The sequence below is a fragment of the Aulonocara sp. 'chitande type north' Nkhata Bay genome, linkage group LG23 (assembly GCF_057382095.1).
Source record: "Aulonocara sp. 'chitande type north' Nkhata Bay isolate Kocher_YH1m ecotype deep benthic linkage group LG23, A_spYH_male_GT1.1, whole genome shotgun sequence".
In the NCBI taxonomy this organism is placed as follows: domain Eukaryota; kingdom Metazoa; phylum Chordata; class Actinopteri; order Cichliformes; family Cichlidae; genus Aulonocara; species Aulonocara sp. 'chitande type north' Nkhata Bay.
Window position 1 is genome coordinate 13557779 of NC_141365.1, and position 21056 is coordinate 13578834.

General features: G+C 44.0%; 2 protein-coding genes across 2 annotated transcripts in view; one reads left to right on the forward strand and one right to left on the reverse strand.

Annotated features, from left to right (window-relative positions):
- The first annotated feature begins 66 nt into the window (after positions 1 to 66).
- Positions 67 to 17085, forward strand: LOC147301380 (unconventional myosin-Va). The gene is made up of 35 exons (XM_086284254.1): positions 67 to 240; positions 857 to 967; positions 1101 to 1269; positions 2738 to 2882; positions 2992 to 3148; positions 3389 to 3532; positions 3647 to 3728; positions 3827 to 3934; positions 4024 to 4136; positions 4215 to 4483; positions 4574 to 4655; positions 4873 to 5013; positions 5158 to 5289; positions 5413 to 5496; positions 5583 to 5699; positions 5808 to 5905; positions 5993 to 6079; positions 6364 to 6684; positions 7521 to 7677; positions 7881 to 8120; positions 8247 to 8456; positions 8548 to 8641; positions 8732 to 8880; positions 8982 to 9188; positions 9306 to 9406; positions 9560 to 9674; positions 10515 to 10620; positions 10958 to 11080; positions 11406 to 11557; positions 11824 to 11913; positions 12015 to 12147; positions 12225 to 12522; positions 13011 to 13185; positions 13275 to 13355; positions 13443 to 17085. Exons 1-35 carry the CDS (start codon positions 214 to 216, stop codon positions 13602 to 13604), a joined length of 4980 nt encoding a protein of 1659 aa, XP_086140380.1. The 5' UTR covers positions 67 to 213; the 3' UTR covers positions 13605 to 17085.
- Positions 13920 to 21056, reverse strand: part of unc13a (unc-13 homolog A (C. elegans)) — a 47038-nt gene continuing 39901 nt past the window's right edge. Inside the window, exons 41-43 of the mRNA XM_086284264.1 lie at positions 18081 to 18173; positions 17515 to 17674; positions 13920 to 17433 (exon numbers count right to left, since the gene is read on the reverse strand). Of these exons, the coding sequence (XP_086140390.1) occupies positions 17145 to 17433; positions 17515 to 17674; positions 18081 to 18173 (542 nt within the window). The 3' untranslated portion in view covers positions 13920 to 17144. The remainder of the gene's footprint in view (positions 17434 to 17514; positions 17675 to 18080; positions 18174 to 21056) is intronic.

The window sequence follows — 21056 nt, forward strand, 5'->3', positions numbered from 1 at the left end:
GCACATCCAATCACTGCATCTCCTCGCAGATTAACTGTTAACTTGCCAGTCCTCGTGTCTTTATGTGGACAAAGTGCAAGCTACTGTCAGCTGGATGTGACGCGGCTTTGCAAGGAGAGGGAGGATACCGGCTGTTTGCTCAGAGGGACCTGCAGATGTTACCTTGTCTCTTGTGTTAAGTGATGTTTGTCCTCGTGCTTTGAATCATTAAAGATGGCAACACTGGAATTGTACAGCAAGGTAAGATTAGGATTAACTTGAGGGCTTTGCAATGATTTATTATTATTTATGGAATCTGCAATTTCGAGGTGCTTGGAATAAGAAACATCCTTTAGTGTATAAAAACAGCTTTGCTACTTATGTTTGAGCACTAAGTAGATGCATCCTATGAGTTTGTCAGGTAAGCAAGTCTGTTTCATTGTCCTAGTTAGGACTATTCCTGATCTTTGATCTGGTAGCAGTGTGTTAGTCTGAGGTATTAAAGTGTTTACTGAATATATGAAAAATGTGTGAGACTGGAAGCTTATTTTTAAAATCTGTGCATTAATAAGTGAATTAGCGAATTAGATTTCTCAGCTTTAAACAATGCCTAATCCTCGCGGGTAGTTTGGAGGGAGGATGACTGCGGTTAATTTTTAACACAGTTTAGGAGCTTTTTATGCTGATGGGTACCAAATAGCTTCACTGGGTGAGTCCAGGAAGTGTGACATCTACCTTAACAGTGTTCAACAAAAGTAAAATGGCAAATAAAATCAGCTTTCAGATTTTTCAGCACATCCAGATTAATCCTGCACTTTTCTTCTTTTTTCACTCAGTCTGTGTTTTGCACACCAGTGACAGTCTGTTCCTTTTTTAGGGGGCAAATGTGTGGGTTCCTGATCCAGATGCTGTCTGGGTTTCAGCCCAGCTTCTCCAGGACTACAGGTCTGGAGAGAAGCACCTGCTGCTACAGCTCTCAAATGGAAATGTGAGATGCAGTACTGTTTTACGCTCTATAGATTAAACCAAATGCTCAATTTTGATATAATTGCATCTGTCTAAAACCCCTTTCTCAGCGATGTCTTACATCCGAGACTTCTAACTTCCGCTTTCAATGACAGGAGGTCCATTACCCAGTGGGCTCTCCCTCTGATCTCCCACCTTTGGGGAATCCCGACATACTGGAGGGCGAGAATGATCTAACAGCTCTCAGCTTTCTCCACGAGCCCGCTGTGCTGCATAACCTCCGGGTTCGATTCCTGGACTATAGCAGCATCTACACATACTGTGGTGAGCACTGCACTGGAGAGATGGCAGGGAACTTTAGAAAAACAGGGATGATTACTCAGCCAACAATAGACTGGCGAGAGTGAGAGAGGATCTTTAAATTCCTGCTGGAAAAAAGCCAGAAACAGCTCCTGTGTGCTTCTGTCTGCATGATTATACTGCAGCTCATAATGCTGTCTATAATATAGGAGGTCAAAGGCTCAAACTACACCCTCACTGCTACACTGTAAAAGGAAAGAAAAAAACTCTTATGTATGTAGTTGCACATTATCTTTGAATTAGATGACTCATCTTACTAAATCTTCATTTTTATATATAAATGTTTGACCTTTTTCATGACCAGACATCTCAATATATATTACACTGAGATGGCAAAGATCCTATATCCAATAATCCAATGATCCCACATGAGCAGCATTTGGCCATGGTGTGAAAGAAGAACTCACTTTGAAGGGCAAAGACCTCTGACAGATCCAGGCTCAGGGAGGGGCAGCTACAGCCATGTGAAAAAGAAAGCTTGCAGGACTCTGTTCAGCCCCGTGAAAATTAAGCCCACCTTTACTGCTTCCAATTAAAAGGAGAAGTACGAGCGAGGTGCTGCTAATCGAATGCACTTGATTAACTTTAGTTTATACGGTTTAAGGTTTTGGTAATTTGCTGGTCTCTGGCAATCTGGTGCTTAACAAAATCTTCCAGCAAATTCCCTCCAAAGTCCCCTGAGAGTCTACAGGCCTCAGTTAGCACATTAAATGTAAAGGTTTATGATGGTAAAGTTAGAAAAAGTCTGAAAGGTTCCAGGAAAAAGCCTCTGCTCTCTGAATAGACCATGGCAGCACAGCTTAGATTTGCAACGTTGCGTCCGAACAAACAGATGAGACCAAAATGGAGATGTGTGATCATAAAGCACAGCCTCAGTGTTTGGGAGGAAACCAAAAACGGCATATCAGGACAAACACCTCACACCAGCTGTCCAGCATTGTTTCGGGCTTGTTCTGCAGCCACAGGGCCAGCGCACCTTGCAAACCTCAGTGAACTGAAGCAATACTTTCAAGCAAAATTCCTCCACAGCGATGTGAGAGCCTGATAAAGTCATGCAGAAAACAATTACTTCAAGTTATTGCCCACTAAAAGTGGTTCTACAACCTACTGAATCATGGTGTTTACTTAGTTTTTTGCAGGATTATATAAAGTCCTTCTTCTTCACATGATTGTATCTGCTATGATTGAGAGAAGCAACCAACAACAAGCAGGAAATGACCTGCTCCAGAAAGAGTGAACAAAAGTTAATGAAACGTAGCAGTGTCACATTATTATATAGTAAATAAAAGCATTTATTCATGTCCTCATTATATTAGAATTTCAAGTTTTATTCTAAAATCTGTTTTTAAATAACAGCCATGTTTATATATTCAGGTATATATTAATATTCAGGTTCTCGTGGTGAGATTGCGTTTCCTTCCCGTGTCTCCAGGTATTGTGTTAGTGGCCATAAATCCATATGACCAACTTCCAATATACGGAGAGGAGGTGATAGACGCTTACAGCGGTCAGGACATGGCTGACATGGAACCACACATCTTTTCTGTGGCTGAGGAGGCCTACCGCACTATGATCAGGTCAGGGGTCCTGGGTGTTTGGTGGTCTTATGCTTAATTAACTTTTTGAATATTCTGAGCATTAACTACACTGTGTGGGATGTCATGGTCACTGTGTCTTTGTGCAAAGGGAGGAGAAGAACCAGTCTATCATCATCAGTGGGGAATCTGGCTCAGGGAAAACTGTCTCTGCAAAGTTCACCATGAGATATTTCGCTGTGGTTGGAGGAGCAGCACAGCAGACCAGTGTGGAGGAGAGAGTTTTGGCTTCCAACCCAATCATGGAGGTAAAGGACCCAAATATTTCCCTCTTTTTGTATGTTCGTTATGGTTAAAAGTTTTAATATCAAATTTAGGAAGCGCTGCACACCTGAATCAGTGACAAAAAATCTTAGTAAAGAGACAAAGAATAACCTCTGCTCACCATTATTTTTATTAGTATGCAACATTTCGGTCTGTGCAACTTTGTAAGGTACAGAGTATAAAAAATTCTACTAATATAAAAACTTCTATATTTTGGTCTTCAGTCCATTGGTAATGCTAAAACTACCCGAAATGACAACAGCAGTCGTTTTGGGAAGTACATCGAGATTGGCTTTGGCAGAAAGGGGGACATCATTGGGGCCAATATGAGGACCTATCTGCTGGAGAAGTCACGGGTGGTCTTCCAGGTACACTAACTTGCTACAATATAGTTAGGCCAGAGCAAAAAGCCACACAAAACCACAAATGTCTTGTAGAAATGATGCATCATCCGTGCTTTCTTCCTATTTGTTTGTTTTAAGGCATCAACAGAGAGGAATTACCATATCTTCTATCAGCTGTGTGCATCCAGAGAGCTGCCTGAAATGAGGTCCCTCAAACTGGGTGAGAGGCAACCCCCTCAGTTTGTTCTCAGAAGAATACCGTGTCCACGTTAATAGGTTCACAGTGCACTGAGTGTGAGTGTGTTTTATTGAGTCCAGATGCTCCTGAGAATTTCCGCTACACTAACCAGGGAGGAGAGATGCAGATACCTGGTACTGATGATTTGTCAGACCTGGAGCGCACTCGCAATGCTTTCACCATTCTGGGTAGAATGTTTACATCAAATCATGCACGTACGATATATCTTTGACGATAAAACAGGAAATCCTTCACGTTATATATGTTGAAATTGCAGGTGTGCAGCCTGACCAACAGATGGAACTCTTCAGGATCCTGTCAGCTGTGCTCCACCTGGGAAATGTCAACATTCAAGCCAGTGGGCGAAGCTCTGACCGGGGTTACATTGATGTAATGATCTACATGAATACTTTTGCATTCACTCGTCTTTTGTTCATATTCCTTCATAATAGTTGCTTTGCTTCTCAGGCAGAGGACCGCTCTCTGGCTGTCTTCTCCAAGCTGCTTGGAGTTGAGGGATCTCAGATGGCTCACTGGCTGTGCCATCGCAGATTTGCTGTAGGAGGAGAGATGCTGGTTAAACCTATGACTGGCCAGCAGGCCGTAGAAGCCAGAGACGCACTTGCTAAACACATCTATGGTCAGCTGTTCGCGTGGACTGTCCAGAGGCTCAACTCAGCTCTGCGGGCCCAGCAAGGACGGACCAAATCCTTTGTAGGGGTTTTAGATATCTATGGGTGAGTGAATGAACTCTGTGACTGTGCAGTGTGTGATTAAAGTTTTTGTATGCCTTTGACGTGGACTGACAGGTGTCTCCCTTGGAGCAGGTTTGAGACCTTTGAAAGGAACAGTTTTGAGCAGTTCTGCATAAATTATGCAAATGAAAAACTGCAGCAACAGTTCAACAGAGTAAGCTGTCGTCCTTTCCCTCTGTGATTTGTGCCCTTCCTGTTTGTGTCGTGTTTGTCAGAGTTAGTTTATGCTGCTTTTGAACTGTTATATCAAAGAAATCAGTCCTTTCACCTGCGCTCACATCACTGTCTTTTCAGTCTTTTGTTGGTTTCCATCATGGGTATGGTCTTTCTCTAATTCTGTCTCATTATTACTTGTTTGGTGGTGTTTGCAGCATGTGTTCCACTTGGAGCAGGAGGAGTACGTCCGTGAGGAGCTGGCATGGAGCCGGATTGAGTTCAGTGACAATCAGCAGTGCATCGATCTAATAGAGGGACAGCTGGGCATGTTTGATCTCTTGGATGAGGAGTGCAGGGTCGGTCATCCAATCCTCTAGTTCTGTTCGTTCTCGTATCTTTTTTTTCCTGTGTGGATAAAAGCATTTGCATGTTAACTAATTTAGACATTTGTGACAACTGTGTTAGTATGTGTAATAACTGTCCATCTGTGCATTATCCAGATGCCTAAAGGTTCTAATGAAAGCTGGGTGCGCAAGCTGTACGACCAGCACCTGAACAGCAAGCCTCACCCTCACTTCAGGAAGCCTCGCATGTCAAACAGCGCCTTCATCGTCCTGCACTTTGCTGACACAGTAAGTGACATAATGCTGGATTCGTCAGGTCTCAGGTGAATATCTGAGCTCTCTCTGAGGGCCTTTTGTAATTCTCTTCAGTGTGTCTGTGTTTGCAGTGATGGTTTCTTTTCTTTTCGTCAGGTCCAATATGAATGCGATGGCTTTTTAGATAAAAATCGAGACACGGTCTTTGAAGAGCTCATTAACATTTTGAAAGCAAGTCAGGTAGATATGTTCTAAATATATATGAATTTATAATTTCTAAGCAACATTAGTTTCACCAGCGCTGTATGTGTGTGTGCGCGCTTCAGTCTGAGCTGGTCGCTGAGTTGTTCCAGCAGCAGAGAAATGCGTCTCCTGTGGCCAATGGAAGCATTCGCTCAGGTAAACGAGCCACCAGAGAACACAAGCTGACAGTAGGCTTTCAGGTTAGATGTTTTTCTTTCTTTTTTCATTTATCTTTTCATTTTTTTTGCACATCCATTCATCCTAAACATAATTTTCCTGCTCATTGTTCTTTTTTTTGGGCCTCTCAGTTCCGTCAGTCCTTACAGATGTTAATGGAAACTCTCAACAGCACCACCCCTCACTACGTCCGCTGTATTAAACCCAATGACCTCAAAGAGCCTTTTCTGTGAGTCCTTATTTTGCTTACTTCCACAGCTAAGGTTTTTGGTGTGATTTAATGGGTACTGCTTTTATAACATTATATACATGTTAGGTTTGACCCTAAGAGGACAGTCCAGCAGCTAAGAGCTTGTGGGGTGCTGGAGACCATCCGCATCAGTGCAGCAGGTTATCCGTCCAGGTACTGAGTAATTCTAAGACTTTAGTCTTTATAATACGAGCACAGTGTCGTGACAGTGTGGCTCTGAGACATGTGCGAAGATTGTCACATAAATCAGAAAACTTAATCAAAACAGTGACTTAAATGCTATCACGAAGTAGCAAAAGAATCAATTTGTATAACTGTTCATTGAGATTAAATAATTATCTTATTGTAAATGGTTGATTGATCGATTTTTATGTTATAAAAACAGAAATATCAACTGTTTTTCTCTGAGATTTACTCTATTTGATCTGTGAATCCAGATGGACGTATGAGGAGTTCTTCAGCAGGTATCGAATTCTTCTTCGGGGGCCTCAGAGCCAGGACCAGGCCCAGGCCTCGTGCAGACAGGCCCTGCCTCAGCTCATCCCAGATCCGGACCAGTACTGCTTTGGAAAGACAAAAGTATTTTTCCGGGCTGGTCAGGTGGCTCTTTTGGAGAGGTTGAGAGCTGAGAGACTGAGAGTGGCTGCTGTGATCATCCAGAGTCAGGTTAGAGGATGGCTGGCACGGATCAGATACACCAGGATCCTCTGGGCTACTCTCACCATACAGAGATACAGCAGAGGGGCGCTGGCCAGACGGTGAGGACAGCAAGAGTGTTTGTGTCTCTTTACTATGATGTATGGCTATGTCAGGCTAAGCCACTTCATTTCTTTTAAAAGAACAATTGGAATGTTCTAGAATTCTTGTTAATGTTTGAAACACTAGATATGATGACCCAGATTTAGAAGATGATTGTAGTGAGAGTAGGTAGCAGGTGAAGGAAAGCTTTTGGAGGTATGCTCTGAGAAAAGAATGAAAGTAAAAGCAAGAGAGGGAGATGGGTGTAACAATGAAGCTGCAGGGAGCAGAGGAAATGAAGGTGGATGAGTGAAAATACCTGGAGTCAGCTATCAAAAGCAGAGAGAGAGGTGAAGCAGTGGGTGGAGTGGGTGGAGATGAGTGTCAGCGGTGATTTGTGACAGAAATATAGCAGCAAGAATGGGAGTAAAGGTTTAAAAAATGGCAGCGTGACCTGTTATGATGTCTGGCTTGGAGACGGTGGCACTGACGAAAAGACAGAGAGCTGAGATTGAGGCGTAAAGCTCCTCACTGGACATGATTAAGAATGAGTCCATCGCAGGGACAACTCAGAGTCAGACAGCTGAGATGGTTTGCACATGTGCAGAGGAGGGCGAGAGGATGTTGAAGATGGAGCCGCCGTGAAGGAGGAAAAGAGAAGGTGCAGGGATGTAGTGAAGGAGGACATGCAGAGGGTTGGTGTGACAGAGGAGGATGCTGGGATAGGTTGAGATGGAGGCAGATGAACCACGGTGGAGATTCTTAAAGGGAGCAGCTGAAAGAAGACAAAATGACAAAAGTCTAAACTTAATAAAATATTCCATATATGAAACTCTTCTTTGTTGCATGGCTGCAGACTGGCTTTGATCCTGCGCTACACCAGGGCTGCCTTGGTGATCCAGAAGACTTATCGTATGATGGTGGTCAGGCAGCTATTTTTCATGATCCGACACGCCACTGTCACAATCCAGGCATTCACCAGGGGGATGCTGGAGCGCCGCAGATACAGACTGGTCAGCATTTAGTGTCTCCCTCATTACAGGGCACAGCAGATGTTTAAAAAATGGCATCAACCTTTATACTCGGGTTTGATTTATTTTCCTGTGTAAATATGTTTTATCCATGTTTGCTCTAATCTTAAAAGAGGCTATTTACACGCAATTACAAGTTATAAACACTTGACCTGAATGCATTTAAAAACCTGTTGGTTCCTCAGCTGGTGGCAGAGAGGGCGGCCGTGCTGCTCCAGGCCACGGTGCGTGGGTGGTTGGCGAGGCAGGCGTACAGGCGCGTACGTGCGGCGGTCGTGTTCATGCAGTGCTGCATTCGCCGCAAGGCTGCCAGGAGACAGCTGCTGAAACTGAAGTCTGAGGCCCGCTCTGTGGAGAGATACAGAGAGCTCAACAAAGGCATGGAGGTCAAACTGATGCAGCTGCAGTTGAAAGCAGACCAGGAGGTGGGTGAGAGTTGTGCAGGGATTTGACCATCTCATGTGATTTTGATAAGCATTAATTAATTGTATGAGTCAAGAGGTCGTTTCACTTTACATTCACATGGCAAAGTTGCTTTTGTGTGCATCCAGGCCAGGGAGAGCGCTGCTTTGAGAGAAACCCTAATGGCAGAGCGAGAGGCTTCCAGCACCGAGCTGGCGGCTCTGAGGGCAACGATACAAAAACTAGAGAGCCAGTTACAGGAGAAGCCTCCGCCTGGGCCTGTTATCAGCGAAAAGGAGGCAGAGGAGAGAAGAAGAGCTGAAGAGAAAGCTGCCCAGGAGATCCTCCAGCTTAAAGAAGTAGGTCTCCAAACAATAAACACACTTTCCTCCTTTTATCTAGTAGGGAATGCTTCTGATTTGGTCTGTTTATTGACTTTGATTCTTTAAGGAGCTGCAAGCACTACAGAAAGAAAGGGATAGTTTTTGCAAAGAGAGAGACGATCTCTCGGCTTCCCTGCTGGAACAAGAAGAAAAACAAGAAGGTGGGCCTTCCCTTTACTAGCATTGTACAGTCACAGCTGTTTTTCTTCTGTCTGTGTCTGTCAAACATTTCCTTCTCTCTCTATGTGCAGAGTGTGTGCATCAGGCTGTGTCTCAGGTGACCTCGGCTCTTCGGGCAGAGGTGGACGAGGAGAGGAGAAAGTATCAGGGTCTTCTGAGAGAGTTCACCAGACTGGAGCAGAGATATGACAACCTCAGGGAGATGAGTCTGCTCACAGAGGTCATTAGCTAGCTGCAAAGGGAGACAGCCTTAAATGCAATTTGTTCGTTTGAAAATTAATCTTGAGTGCTTCCTGTAATTTCTTCCTCCTCATGTCGCAGCGCACCAAAGGCCACAGAAGAACCGACTCCACCCAGAGTCTGGAACCTCTCTCTCCCTCGACGCCGCTGTCCCCCCAGTCTCTCACCCCACTCTCCATATCACCATTCCCATCTGCTGTTCCATCCCCAGAGGAGGTCCGAAGGATCAGCGTGACGTCCCCCTCTGCAGAGAAGAGAGTCTCAATGTGGAGCTCTGAAGCCTCAATGGTAATGAAATAAAGAGGACCACACGACTGAAGTCCTAACTTTCACATCGTCACTGCAGCATCACCAGCACAGGCAGTGTCCTTTACTATCTCACTGTGTTCATGTTTGTAATGACAGGAGCAGCTGATGGAGAAGATGGACGTGGCCAAAGACCCATCGGTGAAGATGAAGGGAGAAGATCTGGCTCATGCTTATGATGCTGTACGAGTGGCAAACAAGTCAGTCTCTCAACACCAACTCATTCCTTCATTTTGGCAGAGCACTAGCTTTCAGTTTTGTGCAGTGATTTATATTTGGTGGATGAGCTCATTATTAGTTATTCTGTCCTTAATCTACATGTCTGTGTGTGTGTGTGTGTGTGTGTGTTTCAGGTTTCTGGAGAGCCAGCTACGTAACCAGTGCAGTCAGTGGGAGAAGGAACTGGAAACTCTGAGGAGTCAGCTTGCCCAAGCGGTGTCTGTTTCTTCCTCTGCTGCACAGAGACAGGTGTAAATTTATTAAAGCCCCACATGAGAGGGTTTTTAAAAAAAAAGTACTTTAATGATCTTTAATGAAAGCCTAACACTAGGAGAAGGGCTGGAAAAGTCAATAAAAGGAGAGGTTAAAAAAAGAGAAGAAGTTAAAACAGAAAACATTGCCTAAAGCAGGGGTGGGGGAACTCCAGGTCTCAAGGGCCAGTGTCCTGCAGGTTTTACACGAGCCCTTAATCCAACACAGCTGATTGAAATGCCTAAATGACCTCCTTAACATGTCTTGAAGTTCTCCAGAGGCCTGGTAATGAACTAATCATTTGATTCAGGTGTGTTGACCCAGGGTGAGATCTAAAACCTGCAGGACACCGGGCCTTCAGGCCTGGAGTTTCCCAGCCCCGGTCCCCTTCGTATATTTTATTTATATTGTCTCTGTATTTATATATATGTGTGTGTGTGTGTGTGTGTGTGTGTGTGTGTGTGTGTGTGTGTGTGTATATATATATAATATTCTGTAACTCTGTAACTTCTGTCGGTGCTGTGCTTTTTTGGAAATCGAATTTCCCAGAGGAACCCACCCGAGGGATTAATAAAGTTCTATCTAATCTAATCTAATCTAAATAGTCACGGCAGGACATTTCACTGGTATCATTACTCAGGTCATAATAAAACTGTAAGAGTTCTCTGGATCTGATGGTTGTCACTTATTAAAGCTGTCCATCTGTAACGTTTATCATTTATTCATTCGTCTATTCATTTATTCTGTTTGCGTGTCACTTTGTTTCAGATCATCGTTTATAATTTTTATATATTCACATTGAGGCTGAAGTCACAAATTTAAATGTGTTTTTTAAAGGATGTTCAGGAGCTGCTGGAAGCCCGAGAGCGTGAATGTGTGAGGCTGAGGAGAGAGCTGAAGGAACTGAGAAACACAGTCTCACTGAGGCGACTCCTGACACAAGGTGAGACTTTACCTGAATGAGCCCGGAAGCTGAAAGTCACTGCAGGCTGGAAAAAAATCTGCAGCCGCTGAGTCTCCTGTGGAATTTTAAAACAAAAAACATCAATGCAACAATAGCCTAACATAGGCTCCCTCACTGGGCCTATGACTGGCGGCTCTATCACTGATTTGATTTGTGTACATTTTGATCATGAGACTTTATTACCAATGGTAAATGAACACTTATTATTAGAGTAATATAATTACAATAATCTGCCTCTCAGTTTAACAATCTTCTACATTTATAGTTTTCAATGTGCTGTTCTCTGTTTCACTGCCACGGCGTGTTTCCTCTTCAGTTTTCCCATCAGCTTTGGCCACAGAGACTTCCTCTCCTGCCCAGTCGAAGCCAGCAGCAGTTACTGGTTTACTGGAATGTAGAAAAAGAGACGAAACCAAACTGATCAAGAATCTCGTCACAGGTGAGATCAACCCCCCGTCTGCCTCAATCATCTTCACCCACCTCTTTTTCTCTTCTTTCTTGAAGGTTTTGAGGAGCTGTGAAGCAGGCGTTTAAGATGAGGGATGAGATTGAAAACATGTTTTGAAAGGCAATAATCAAGCACTTTTACAATGATGGTAAAATGTGTCAAAATGTAATTTGGAGGGCAGGGTTTGAATGTGTAATAATTCAGCGGTAAGTATGATGTCACTGTAGAAATAAGTGTAGCCAGCTCTTGAAGCTGACAGCATTGGCCTGGCCTTGTCCTCGCTCTGCCACTGCTTCCCTTTCTGTTTGTGCTTCAGACATCCGTGTTGACAGCGCCCTGTCTTTGGCTCCCGGTCTGCCTGCCAGCGTGCTCTTCCTGTGTGTCCGCCAGGCCGACTGCAGCGGGGACCAAGCTCGCGCTCGCTCTCTTTGTAGCGCTGCTGTCACCGCTATGAAGGCAGCTCTGAAGGTGACCTGATCTCTGAGCCTTCTCGGTGTGCCGTATGGTTGAAGTTTAATGTCAGGCAGGCAGCCATTTACAAAATGACACTGACAGCTGACTTTGAAACTTGTCCTTGTGATTAATTTGGCCCACATGAGCATCTCATGCCAACATAACCATAGCAAAGTCTGTTTTAAACACATCTGTTCAAACAATCACAGTTTCATTTTTCATTGTTAGCAATGATTTCTAATTAAAATGTAACCATTTTCCCTTTCATCGTTTTTCTGCAGAAACATGTCAGTGACATAGACATGGCTGCTCTGTGGTTGAAGAACATCTGTCTGTTCCACGACTTGTTGACCCAGCACTCTCCAAAGCAGGCAGGCTCAGCTTTCATTTACTTTCTACGTCACTGACTAGATTATAAAAGTTTAGGATTCACTGATTACTTTCACACGTGACTGGACTGATTGCTTTTCAGACCCTCGACTCAGACACACTGGTTCCCCTGTCTGCTGATATGAATGACTTGATCCGCACCCTGAGCGACCTCTCTATCCAGGCCTATCAGCAGCTCCTTTCCATCACCGAGACCCGTCTACAAAACATCATAGGTACTGCAAAAAGTGATGATTGACGCTCTCCCCTTCTCTGCTCCTCTTATCTATTTTCTAACCCTCCCCTCCCTCAGTCCCTGCCCTGTTGGAGAGCGAAACCATCCAAGGTCTATCAGGCTCAGCGGTGAAGCTGGCAGTGAGCAGGAAGCGGGCCGGCTCAGACCCCAGGACTGTAGGAGGCGAGGCTCCCACGATGGCGTCTGTGCTGAGGGAGCTCGGAGCCCTTCACACCGCTCTGACTCAACAAGCTCTGCCCAAGACCCTGATGGAGCAAGCCTTTCACCAGCTCACCTACCTCATCTGTGCCTCTGCTTTTAACAGCCTGCTGCTGAGGAAGGACATGTGCAGCTGGAGTCGTGGCCTGCAAATACGGTAGAAACACACTTTAACCCTGCACTTAGATTTACAGTCTGACATGAGATGCAAATAAAGACGCAGACCATAAACATATTCCACATTAACTAGTATATCTTGATTTTGAAGTCCATAAATTTTAAAAATTAAATGACCTCAATTTGTTTGTATCTCAGTTGTGTGATCTAAAATGAGGTTTAGTTGTTTTCAGATTAGCATTTAGCATGTAAAGGCCAAATAAAGGAAATTTGAAAGGAGATTAGCCCACAGCAGCCTAGACCTACTGCAGAGATGAATGTCATATGTATAATACAGCATCCCCACAAACACAGCTTCAACTTTAATAATCAGCACCCTGAAAGAGTGTCAACATTAATTTCGCCTTTGTTGTATTCCAGAGCTAGATCACGTGCTGCACAACAGTCTGCATGTTGTTCTTTCCACCTGCTTTGTGTGGTCTTATAGAAATAAACACGGATTTATCTCAAATCCTTTTCTTGTCACAGCTACAATGTGAGCGTCCTGGAGGAGTGGCTGCGGGGCCGCGGTTTACAGGCAGGGGGCGCTGTGGCCACACTAGAGCCCCTCATCCAGGCAGTGCAGCTGCTGCAGGTGGGGAAAAAGACCGAGGCGGATGCTCAGGGGATCGTCCGGACTTGCAGTGCCTTGTCCAGCCAGCAGGTGGGTCTGTTTGTCTACTTGGATTCTGCTGGGAGACGAACGTGTGTGCATGATTTCATTGGCTGCTGGTCTCTTATTTTGTTTGACAGATCGTGAAGATTCTGACTCTCTACACCCCCCACAGCGATCTGGATGAAAGAGTCACTCTGAATTTCATACGTTCTGTTCAGGTACAGTCTGCAGATGTAAGGTTAAACATGTTCCTCATGTGGAAAATACACTGCATCCCATGTTCCTCTCTGTCTTTGCTGTCCTAGGGGCTTCTCAAAGGCCGCTCTAACAGTCAGCCTTCACAGCTCCTAATGGATGTGAGGAGAGTGTTTCCTGTCATATTCCTCTACTCGCCTCCCCCCGTCCTCAGCGCGGAGCAGTTAGTCATCCCAGACTCCCTCAAGATCTCCTTTCTGCGCAAAGCATAAGAAGCAGGATGCAAATTTATTAATGCTCCAGTGAATTTAACTCCTAACTTGCTGAAGTTATTCCTTGGAAATTGAAATGACTTACTGAGAATTTCTCCTTTCAGACTTTTAAAATGTGCATTAACTTGTTTAATTAGGCTGTCATCGGTGTAGTCTGTATCTTATAGAAGGTTGCGAGTTATTTCAGAAAGGTACATCTCGGAAAAATAGCTAAAATGGCATGAAAGAGAGCACGTGTTAAAGACCTGGATAAAATTAAATCAATATAACTAAATAAAACTAAATGTGGCTATTCCTTTGAACAGTTTGACAAAGAATGACCACGAGCTTTTATTTCATATTTTATTGGAAGCAGAAACACAATGAGACTGCAGTCCCAGCAACCTCAACCCCCAATAAGAACAACCATAATAATAATAATAATAATAATAATAATAATAAAAAACAAGCCCAAAAGAAAGAATCTTTAGAAACATCTCGTGTATAAAAAAATTCTCATGCGAGTACTTTGTACCACTACACAGCATCAGTAATACATATTTATATATTCACAAACATTTGAAAAATAGAAAACGATAATTAAATATCAAAATAAAGAAGACAACAATTGGCAGTTAAACATCAAATAATTATGCGTGCTGGCACAATACACGTTTTTTTACTTTTTGTTTATTGTTCCTATCATGCACCGTATCTGGAAGTACCGGACCAGCAGCGCTGTGCAGGTATCTGTCTGTGTGGCCTGCTCAGCGAGACACTTCAGGACGGATCATGCATGTGTGTCCACTTGTGTCTGTGTGCTTTTCGTTGTGCTTCATCCACCTTTGTGTGTGCGTTCCTGTTCAACGTGCCAACCTGATAATCCAACACGCAGTCCGGGCCTCTGAAGGTGGAGGAAGGGGAAGAATTTCCTCTCCTAAAGTATCATTGTCAACAGCAATAAAGTTTTTTGTTTTTTTTTCGTGGCATTTCCAGCTGCGTACCTGTTATTGATTTTGCTATTAAAAGTAGATGTGCCCTCTTAATAAAAGACCTTGTACACACACAAGATCATATTAAGGGATTGCTTAACTTTTAGCTGTGAGTAGTTTTCACTAGCAGGCAGCATGTTATATATAATGATATACGATGCATTACTTTGAATGGCTCCTGATCAGGCCCCATTAAAGTAATACAGACGCTCTGTTATTGATCTCTAGAGTGCACGCGGTCTTTCTATACCCTTCAATAGTAGCTACATTTCCAGATTGGGCACCCAGTCGCACATAAACACCAGCTGTTCAGTCACTCGCAGCAAAATTCAAGTCTACAAAAGAGCAGCGAAACTTCACTTCACATAGTATGACGTGTGTTTGTTACATCCGAGCTATTTACAACTACCCGACCGCAGCGATCGATCTCCCTCCCGATCGGTTTCCTCTGAGCTGACCAAACTTCCCGTCTCTGGTCAGCTCTACCGCAGCTGTGATGTTTGGCCCATCGAAACAGAGACGGCATTTACAACATATCAGACAAACGCTTGTGCTGATATAATTAGAATAATAATCCACAATGTAAACATTATAAGACTGATTCCAAATCACTCATCTACAGAGACTTTATAGATCAGATGCATAGAGTTCAGTTTGTAGGCCTTGTTCTAATAATGGGGACTTTGATATTATTCAGGTTTGGGAGGGGGCATCTTAGTAATGAGGCAGAAAAACATCCAACCAACCGATCATCCTGTTATTATCATCACCCCCATGATTTTTTTGTTCACGAGAAAACAACAAATATATTATTTTTTTTAAAGGGTATTTTCTTAAAAATAGATGTCGCATTGAGAGACATGTTAGACAGCGAGCAGTCGTTTTAAAACATTTAGTTTCACATGAAAGTGACCGTAGCTTCAGGTGAACTGCTGTAAAACAAGCTCAGAGTATAAATGTGTTTTTATGTGTAGCAAAGCCCCTGTGCTTCTTCTATTTTCACACTACATCTCTGTACTGTGGACAGTAGGCCCTCTTTTAAATGTCACATCCAGACCTGGCTTGGTCTGGATCTGCAGCCCTTTAGCAGAGGTCTCGTTTCTCACTCACGATTAAGGGTTACGGCATCTGCAGGTGGATCATTAGACGCGATAAGCGCTGGATCATTAGCGGTATGTGCTCTCCCCGTGTTGGGGAATGTGCTGTTGTGTAACCCACGTGGTTATTTTAGCTTCTCAGGGACTGTGTTTTTAATCATCTAATTATACATGTAGGACTTTAATTAGCACGCACTTTTTAAAGGCAGTTGACTGTCCTTACAGAGCTGCCTGGCTGAGGAATGTTTGCAGTAAACCAGATGGAAATATCCACCGCACAATATAACCTTGGTCTGTGCTAAATTAAACAAACTGAACGAAACAATAAAAATCCCCCGAATCTTATCGCACTCCCGCTACACCCGTTGTGACGTCCTTCACTTGTGATGGCTTTCAGTGATTACATCTGCAGGTGACAGACAACACGGGCGGTCACACGAGGTTGACATTAGAACGTATTACAAACACTGGATCGCACATTCACACTCATTTTCACACACATACAGTCCGATGATTTACAGCGCTTGATCATCAGGCTCCGCTCTCTATCATATAGGAAACAGGACATACATAATGTGCAAGGGTTAACAAGACGGAAGGCATTAAGGGTGTCAGGCAGTGTGCTCTGTTACAGGGTAGACGGACAGAGAGACGGACGAGGACAATCTTTAGCCGACCACAGTTCCATCGAACAATCCTGTATTTATCTTTACATGTCCTTAATAGTTTATATATATATATGTGATGATATATAGAATTATTAAAATATAGATATAATCTGGAAGAAAAAAGTAAATAAATATTAAACTCATCATAACTAAATAGTGCTTTGTTCCCTGTATGTGTTCCCCACCCAATATCTGGAATGTTTGAGGCTGCAGCCGTTGTAGTTGTTTACGGGTCAGGTGGACAGTTGGTCCGGTTGTGCTTAGGGCTGGTCTTGGCATATTTGAGCAATTCCTTGTTGGCACTTGCGGTCCCTTCTCTAAGTGGTTGCAAACTAGGGAAGGGACGAGAGGAGCTGGGGGTCGGTAAAGTTGAGGGTAAGGTTAAAAAGGCAGAGAAAGAGTGAGAAAGAACGCCAAAATATTAAAGGCTACAAGATATTTCTCACTCTGACCAGTCAAGTGAGGTGTGCGTGTGTGTGTGGGATGACATGGCTCTCCTCTGGGATTAGAGGAAAGTAGTTATATGCTCTAAGATTAAACTCTATGTATAACTGAATCAAAAACATGTTTGATGAAGTCAGTAACAATAAAGACACTGGTGCGTTTTCAGAAAACGAGTGATGCTTTGCTTCGCACTCTGTCATTTCCACTGAAATAAATGTATTTACAGTATGTGTGGCGACTCTTGTCTTATGTGTGCTTTTACAACACTGGATAATCGGGGCAGTGGCTTGCAGTGGCTCAGGAGAGCTCCTGGGCAGATTCGAGTTCCTGACGTGGCATTTTAAACTGCGATTTGGCCCCCTAGCTACGGCCCTCCTCAGCAGAGCGCTGGTCGGACTTGAGCTTGACGAACTCCTTGGCCACGTCGTCGTTGTTGCGCTGGGAGAGGATGCGCAGGACGGTCAGTCCCGTCTCATCCATGTGGATGCGTTTACCCAGCGGCAGCCAGCAGGCGGCGCTGCCCTTAGGAGCCACGTCCTTCAGCTGAAGGACAGCCATGCCAACGGTGCGGTCCTCTCGAGCAAAGCAGTAGTCCTTCACGCACACCTGCAGCTCGTAGCACTCAGGACCCACCTCATTACTCAGGGTGCTGCAGAGTGGGGCGATGGAGAATATTACAAAAATCTCTCGAAACAATCCCTCAAATCATCGATGCACATCAACCACTTACAAAGTGAAGGTCTCGTTGTATTTGGGAGCCCAGCTGTTGTTCTTTGACTTCGTGGCGTACTTCCTCTTTTTGTCACTGAGGTGAGGGCCGATGATATAGACCTCCACAAAAGGCCGGAATATTCCCTGCGTCTGCCACCTCAGGTCATTTGCAGCGACCACTGAAACAGACAGAAAGACAGAGCTAAAGGAAGGAAAGAGAGCGGGAAGGTGTGGGTGACTGTGAGATTCGTGTGGAGAAAATGTGTGAAAAAGTGGAGCGGTAAGCGAGGGCGAGTGAACAGGAAACTCAGACAATACTGGCTCTCCCTCAGGCCTCACATTCAGTTTATGGTCAAGATAATGAAAATAGAATTGGAAGAGTATTCATTACAAAATCTTATTTTTCTATGGCAGATGAAAGCTAGAGCTATATTCTGGTGCCCTGTTATGGCCATACAGTCCTGCCCGCGGGGTCTAGCAATGTTTAAATGTTAAACTATGACTTGAATGTTATTTCCAGAAATACCCTCAGATTCAGTCCCAATAAATGTGAAAACAACAAAGATACAAAATATTTTTGCTCACCTTTCACTGTGACTTTGTGCTCTCCGGTGTTCGGGTGAGTGAAAATCTCCACATGGATGGACACTTCTCCTACAGCATCGTCCACCCCAGAGCCTGACGGGACAGGACAAAGAGTAAAAGTGCCATTAATACCCTCGAGTCTCCCAATCTCCACTGTGCTAATGTCGCAGCCGCTGTGCCCTCTATTTCGAATTCTCCTCCATAATTAAATTTAAAAAAAGTTACACTTCCATTTCAGTTTCACAAAAGAAACAACGAAATGGACTCAGTTATAACCTGGTGAATATAAAGCAGAGTATTGACTATTCAAATGTTTCTTTATAAAATAATAGCGTTTAAAATAAAGCACAGAGTTCTGCTTGTGCATATGTTGTGGTCTGGAAGTGGACATTCAGACAAAGCAGCTATGAGTGGGCATATGTGTTTAATACCGGTAGTGTATAATAATAACAATAAGCCTGCAATAGCTGTATTATCTCCTTTGGTAATGCATTCTACGTTATGATTAAACCTGAGCGACTGAGAGGCAATCACTGTGGTAACTGTTGCCCACTCATAGATGCAAAGTGTCTGTTAGGATGCGGGGTGGTTAGTAAGAGGCAGAGAAGAAGACAGGAGAGAAGCTGGAGAAGGTCAGCTAACGGTGTGGATCCCCCCCCCCACCGACACAGATCATGTCTGGGCATGCTCAGATGGATACACCCATTCCTTGGTAAAGTCTTTTACCCAAGCATGGTCAAGAGGAGGGCCAAGAGAGGGAGGGACCACGTGGAGGGAGAAGCAGCTCGGCCTCCCCGGCCCGTCGGTATAGGATGACAGTACTGATGCCTGACTGCTTTAATAAAGCTTTCTGCAAGAAGAGCGAATAGAAGATTTTTCATATTTTCTGCTCTTTTGTCCTTTTAATGTCTATATTTCCATTCTTGAAGAGAGATTGCTCTTATTCCTCCTTGTTTAGTTTTTTCATCATTTAATGTAAGTTTATGGATCGAGAGCGACACACACCCTCATAACTGACCGCTCAGATGTTTCCTGGTTAAAATCAGTCATTTCATTGCATTTCAATCAAACATCAAAGTCATTTAACTGTTTCATCTCTACGCTACGCCAGACCTGGGCTTGTTTGGGGTCCTTGGAGTTCTACTTTTTGCCTGAGGAAGAAGATGACAAGTCTAGATGGCTTTCACCAGGCTCTAACACCTTTGTCTGGGAGGGAGGATGATGATCTTTCCTTGTGCCGCATGTGAACAAGCGGTTTATATCCACGTACAACTCCAGAAGGATACAGTGACAGATGGACATTAATTTTCAGTGTTTTAATTAGCGTCTTCGCTCTGTCAACGGTATCTTTGTGGCGACGACCAGCAGCCTGTGTGTTTGTGTTTTTAACCAGCCGCCCACTAAACAAGGTGTCTGTGGGAGTTAGACGGCAGAGTGTTCCTGGCACGCGGCTCTCTGCATCTCTCAGGGGAGCATTATGGGATTGCTGGTTTCACTGCCAACAGGACCAAAGAGAGCAGCAGTCATCCATCTGGCCTTGTCTACTCAGTAGAGGACATCCATGAGAGATGAGAAAGAAACTTTTCTGGCTGGGAGGCAGGAAGATGTTGCCAGGAAAAAGCAGCCCCTTTCTTCGTTAACAAACACGGCAATCAGAGGCACATTTTGCACCATATTGCAAAACGTCACCAAAATAGATATTAAATCTCAGAATTGTACTTTAAATGTGCCAAAGCATCGCCTGAGTTTGGCACTTATTCACAAATGAGTTGATTATTTTAACCGCAAATATCGGCGCTCACAGCCAGCAGCACGCGAGACCGACCGTCAGCGCTGATCAAAGACTCTTTCAGCTGCGAGTAAATTCCACTGAGCTTTGGTCATTCATCCTGCTCTAATCATCCACTCTAATATGGTTGGAGAAACTACTCAGTGAAATCTGTTTGACAGGGAGTTAATTTGCTTCCTTGTTACAGTCAGGGACATCCACCAGCTGGCAGGAAGGCGAAAGATACGCTTCTTTGCTGCTTGTTTATTCAATCTCAAATAGATGATTTTCCATAAAACTTGCAAAAAGGAGCATTTGAATTATTTCCAGTCATACTTCATCAGAACTAAAAAGCTGGTGTCACCATTTTGAACAGGTAAAGGATGAGAAAGTGGGATTCAGCTCAGTCAGACAATCAAACTTGAGAACACACCAGTTCAGAGCAACACTTCAAAATCTCAACTATTCCAACAAAATTCATTTGCTAGTGTTTGTTGGTAGTGGATACCTTTCACAGTTAGGCATTAATCTGCATAAAAATCTACTTTGAATGCTTTTCTTTCCTTACACATTTCCATCTTTGGTCTCTTTCCAGAGGAAAGTGACACAACTTGACGTGTAACAGACTGCAGTGTTAACAATGTCATATTGAGCCGCTCATCTGAGATGACTGTCGGGGTGCTAGGGCTTGCGCAGCACCAGATCATCATCGTAGCATCAAATTAAACGGCGAAGCCAAGTGCACACACAAACAGCAGAATGCATATGTCTCTGTGTGAGCGTGTATGAACATACCGCATCTGAGAGCAAGTCAGACTCTTTTATTCTGATCTAAAGAGACGGAAATCAGACCACCTGACCCGATGGACTGTTTGTGATTGGCTAGATCTGTTAAGGGGAGACGAGCTGAGAACCCTTTCCCATCACCGCTTTGGGGAGGGTGGCGCTGCGTGTGGAAGCTGACTGGGTGTTTCCATCTCTGCCTGCTTTTGGATGCGATCGCAGGGTAGGGAAGGACAGAGAGCCCTCCCAGACAAACTAAGCCAACAGCCATCATCATCTTCATAATAATCCTACTCTTCCTCTTCAAGCATCTGCCATTTCAAACACAGTGGGAGGGACAGTGACACTGTAAAAAAAAGATTTCCTCCCAGTGTTTCTGGAAATAAATAATTGCTTCTACAACCTGAGGACAGACTCATCAGATT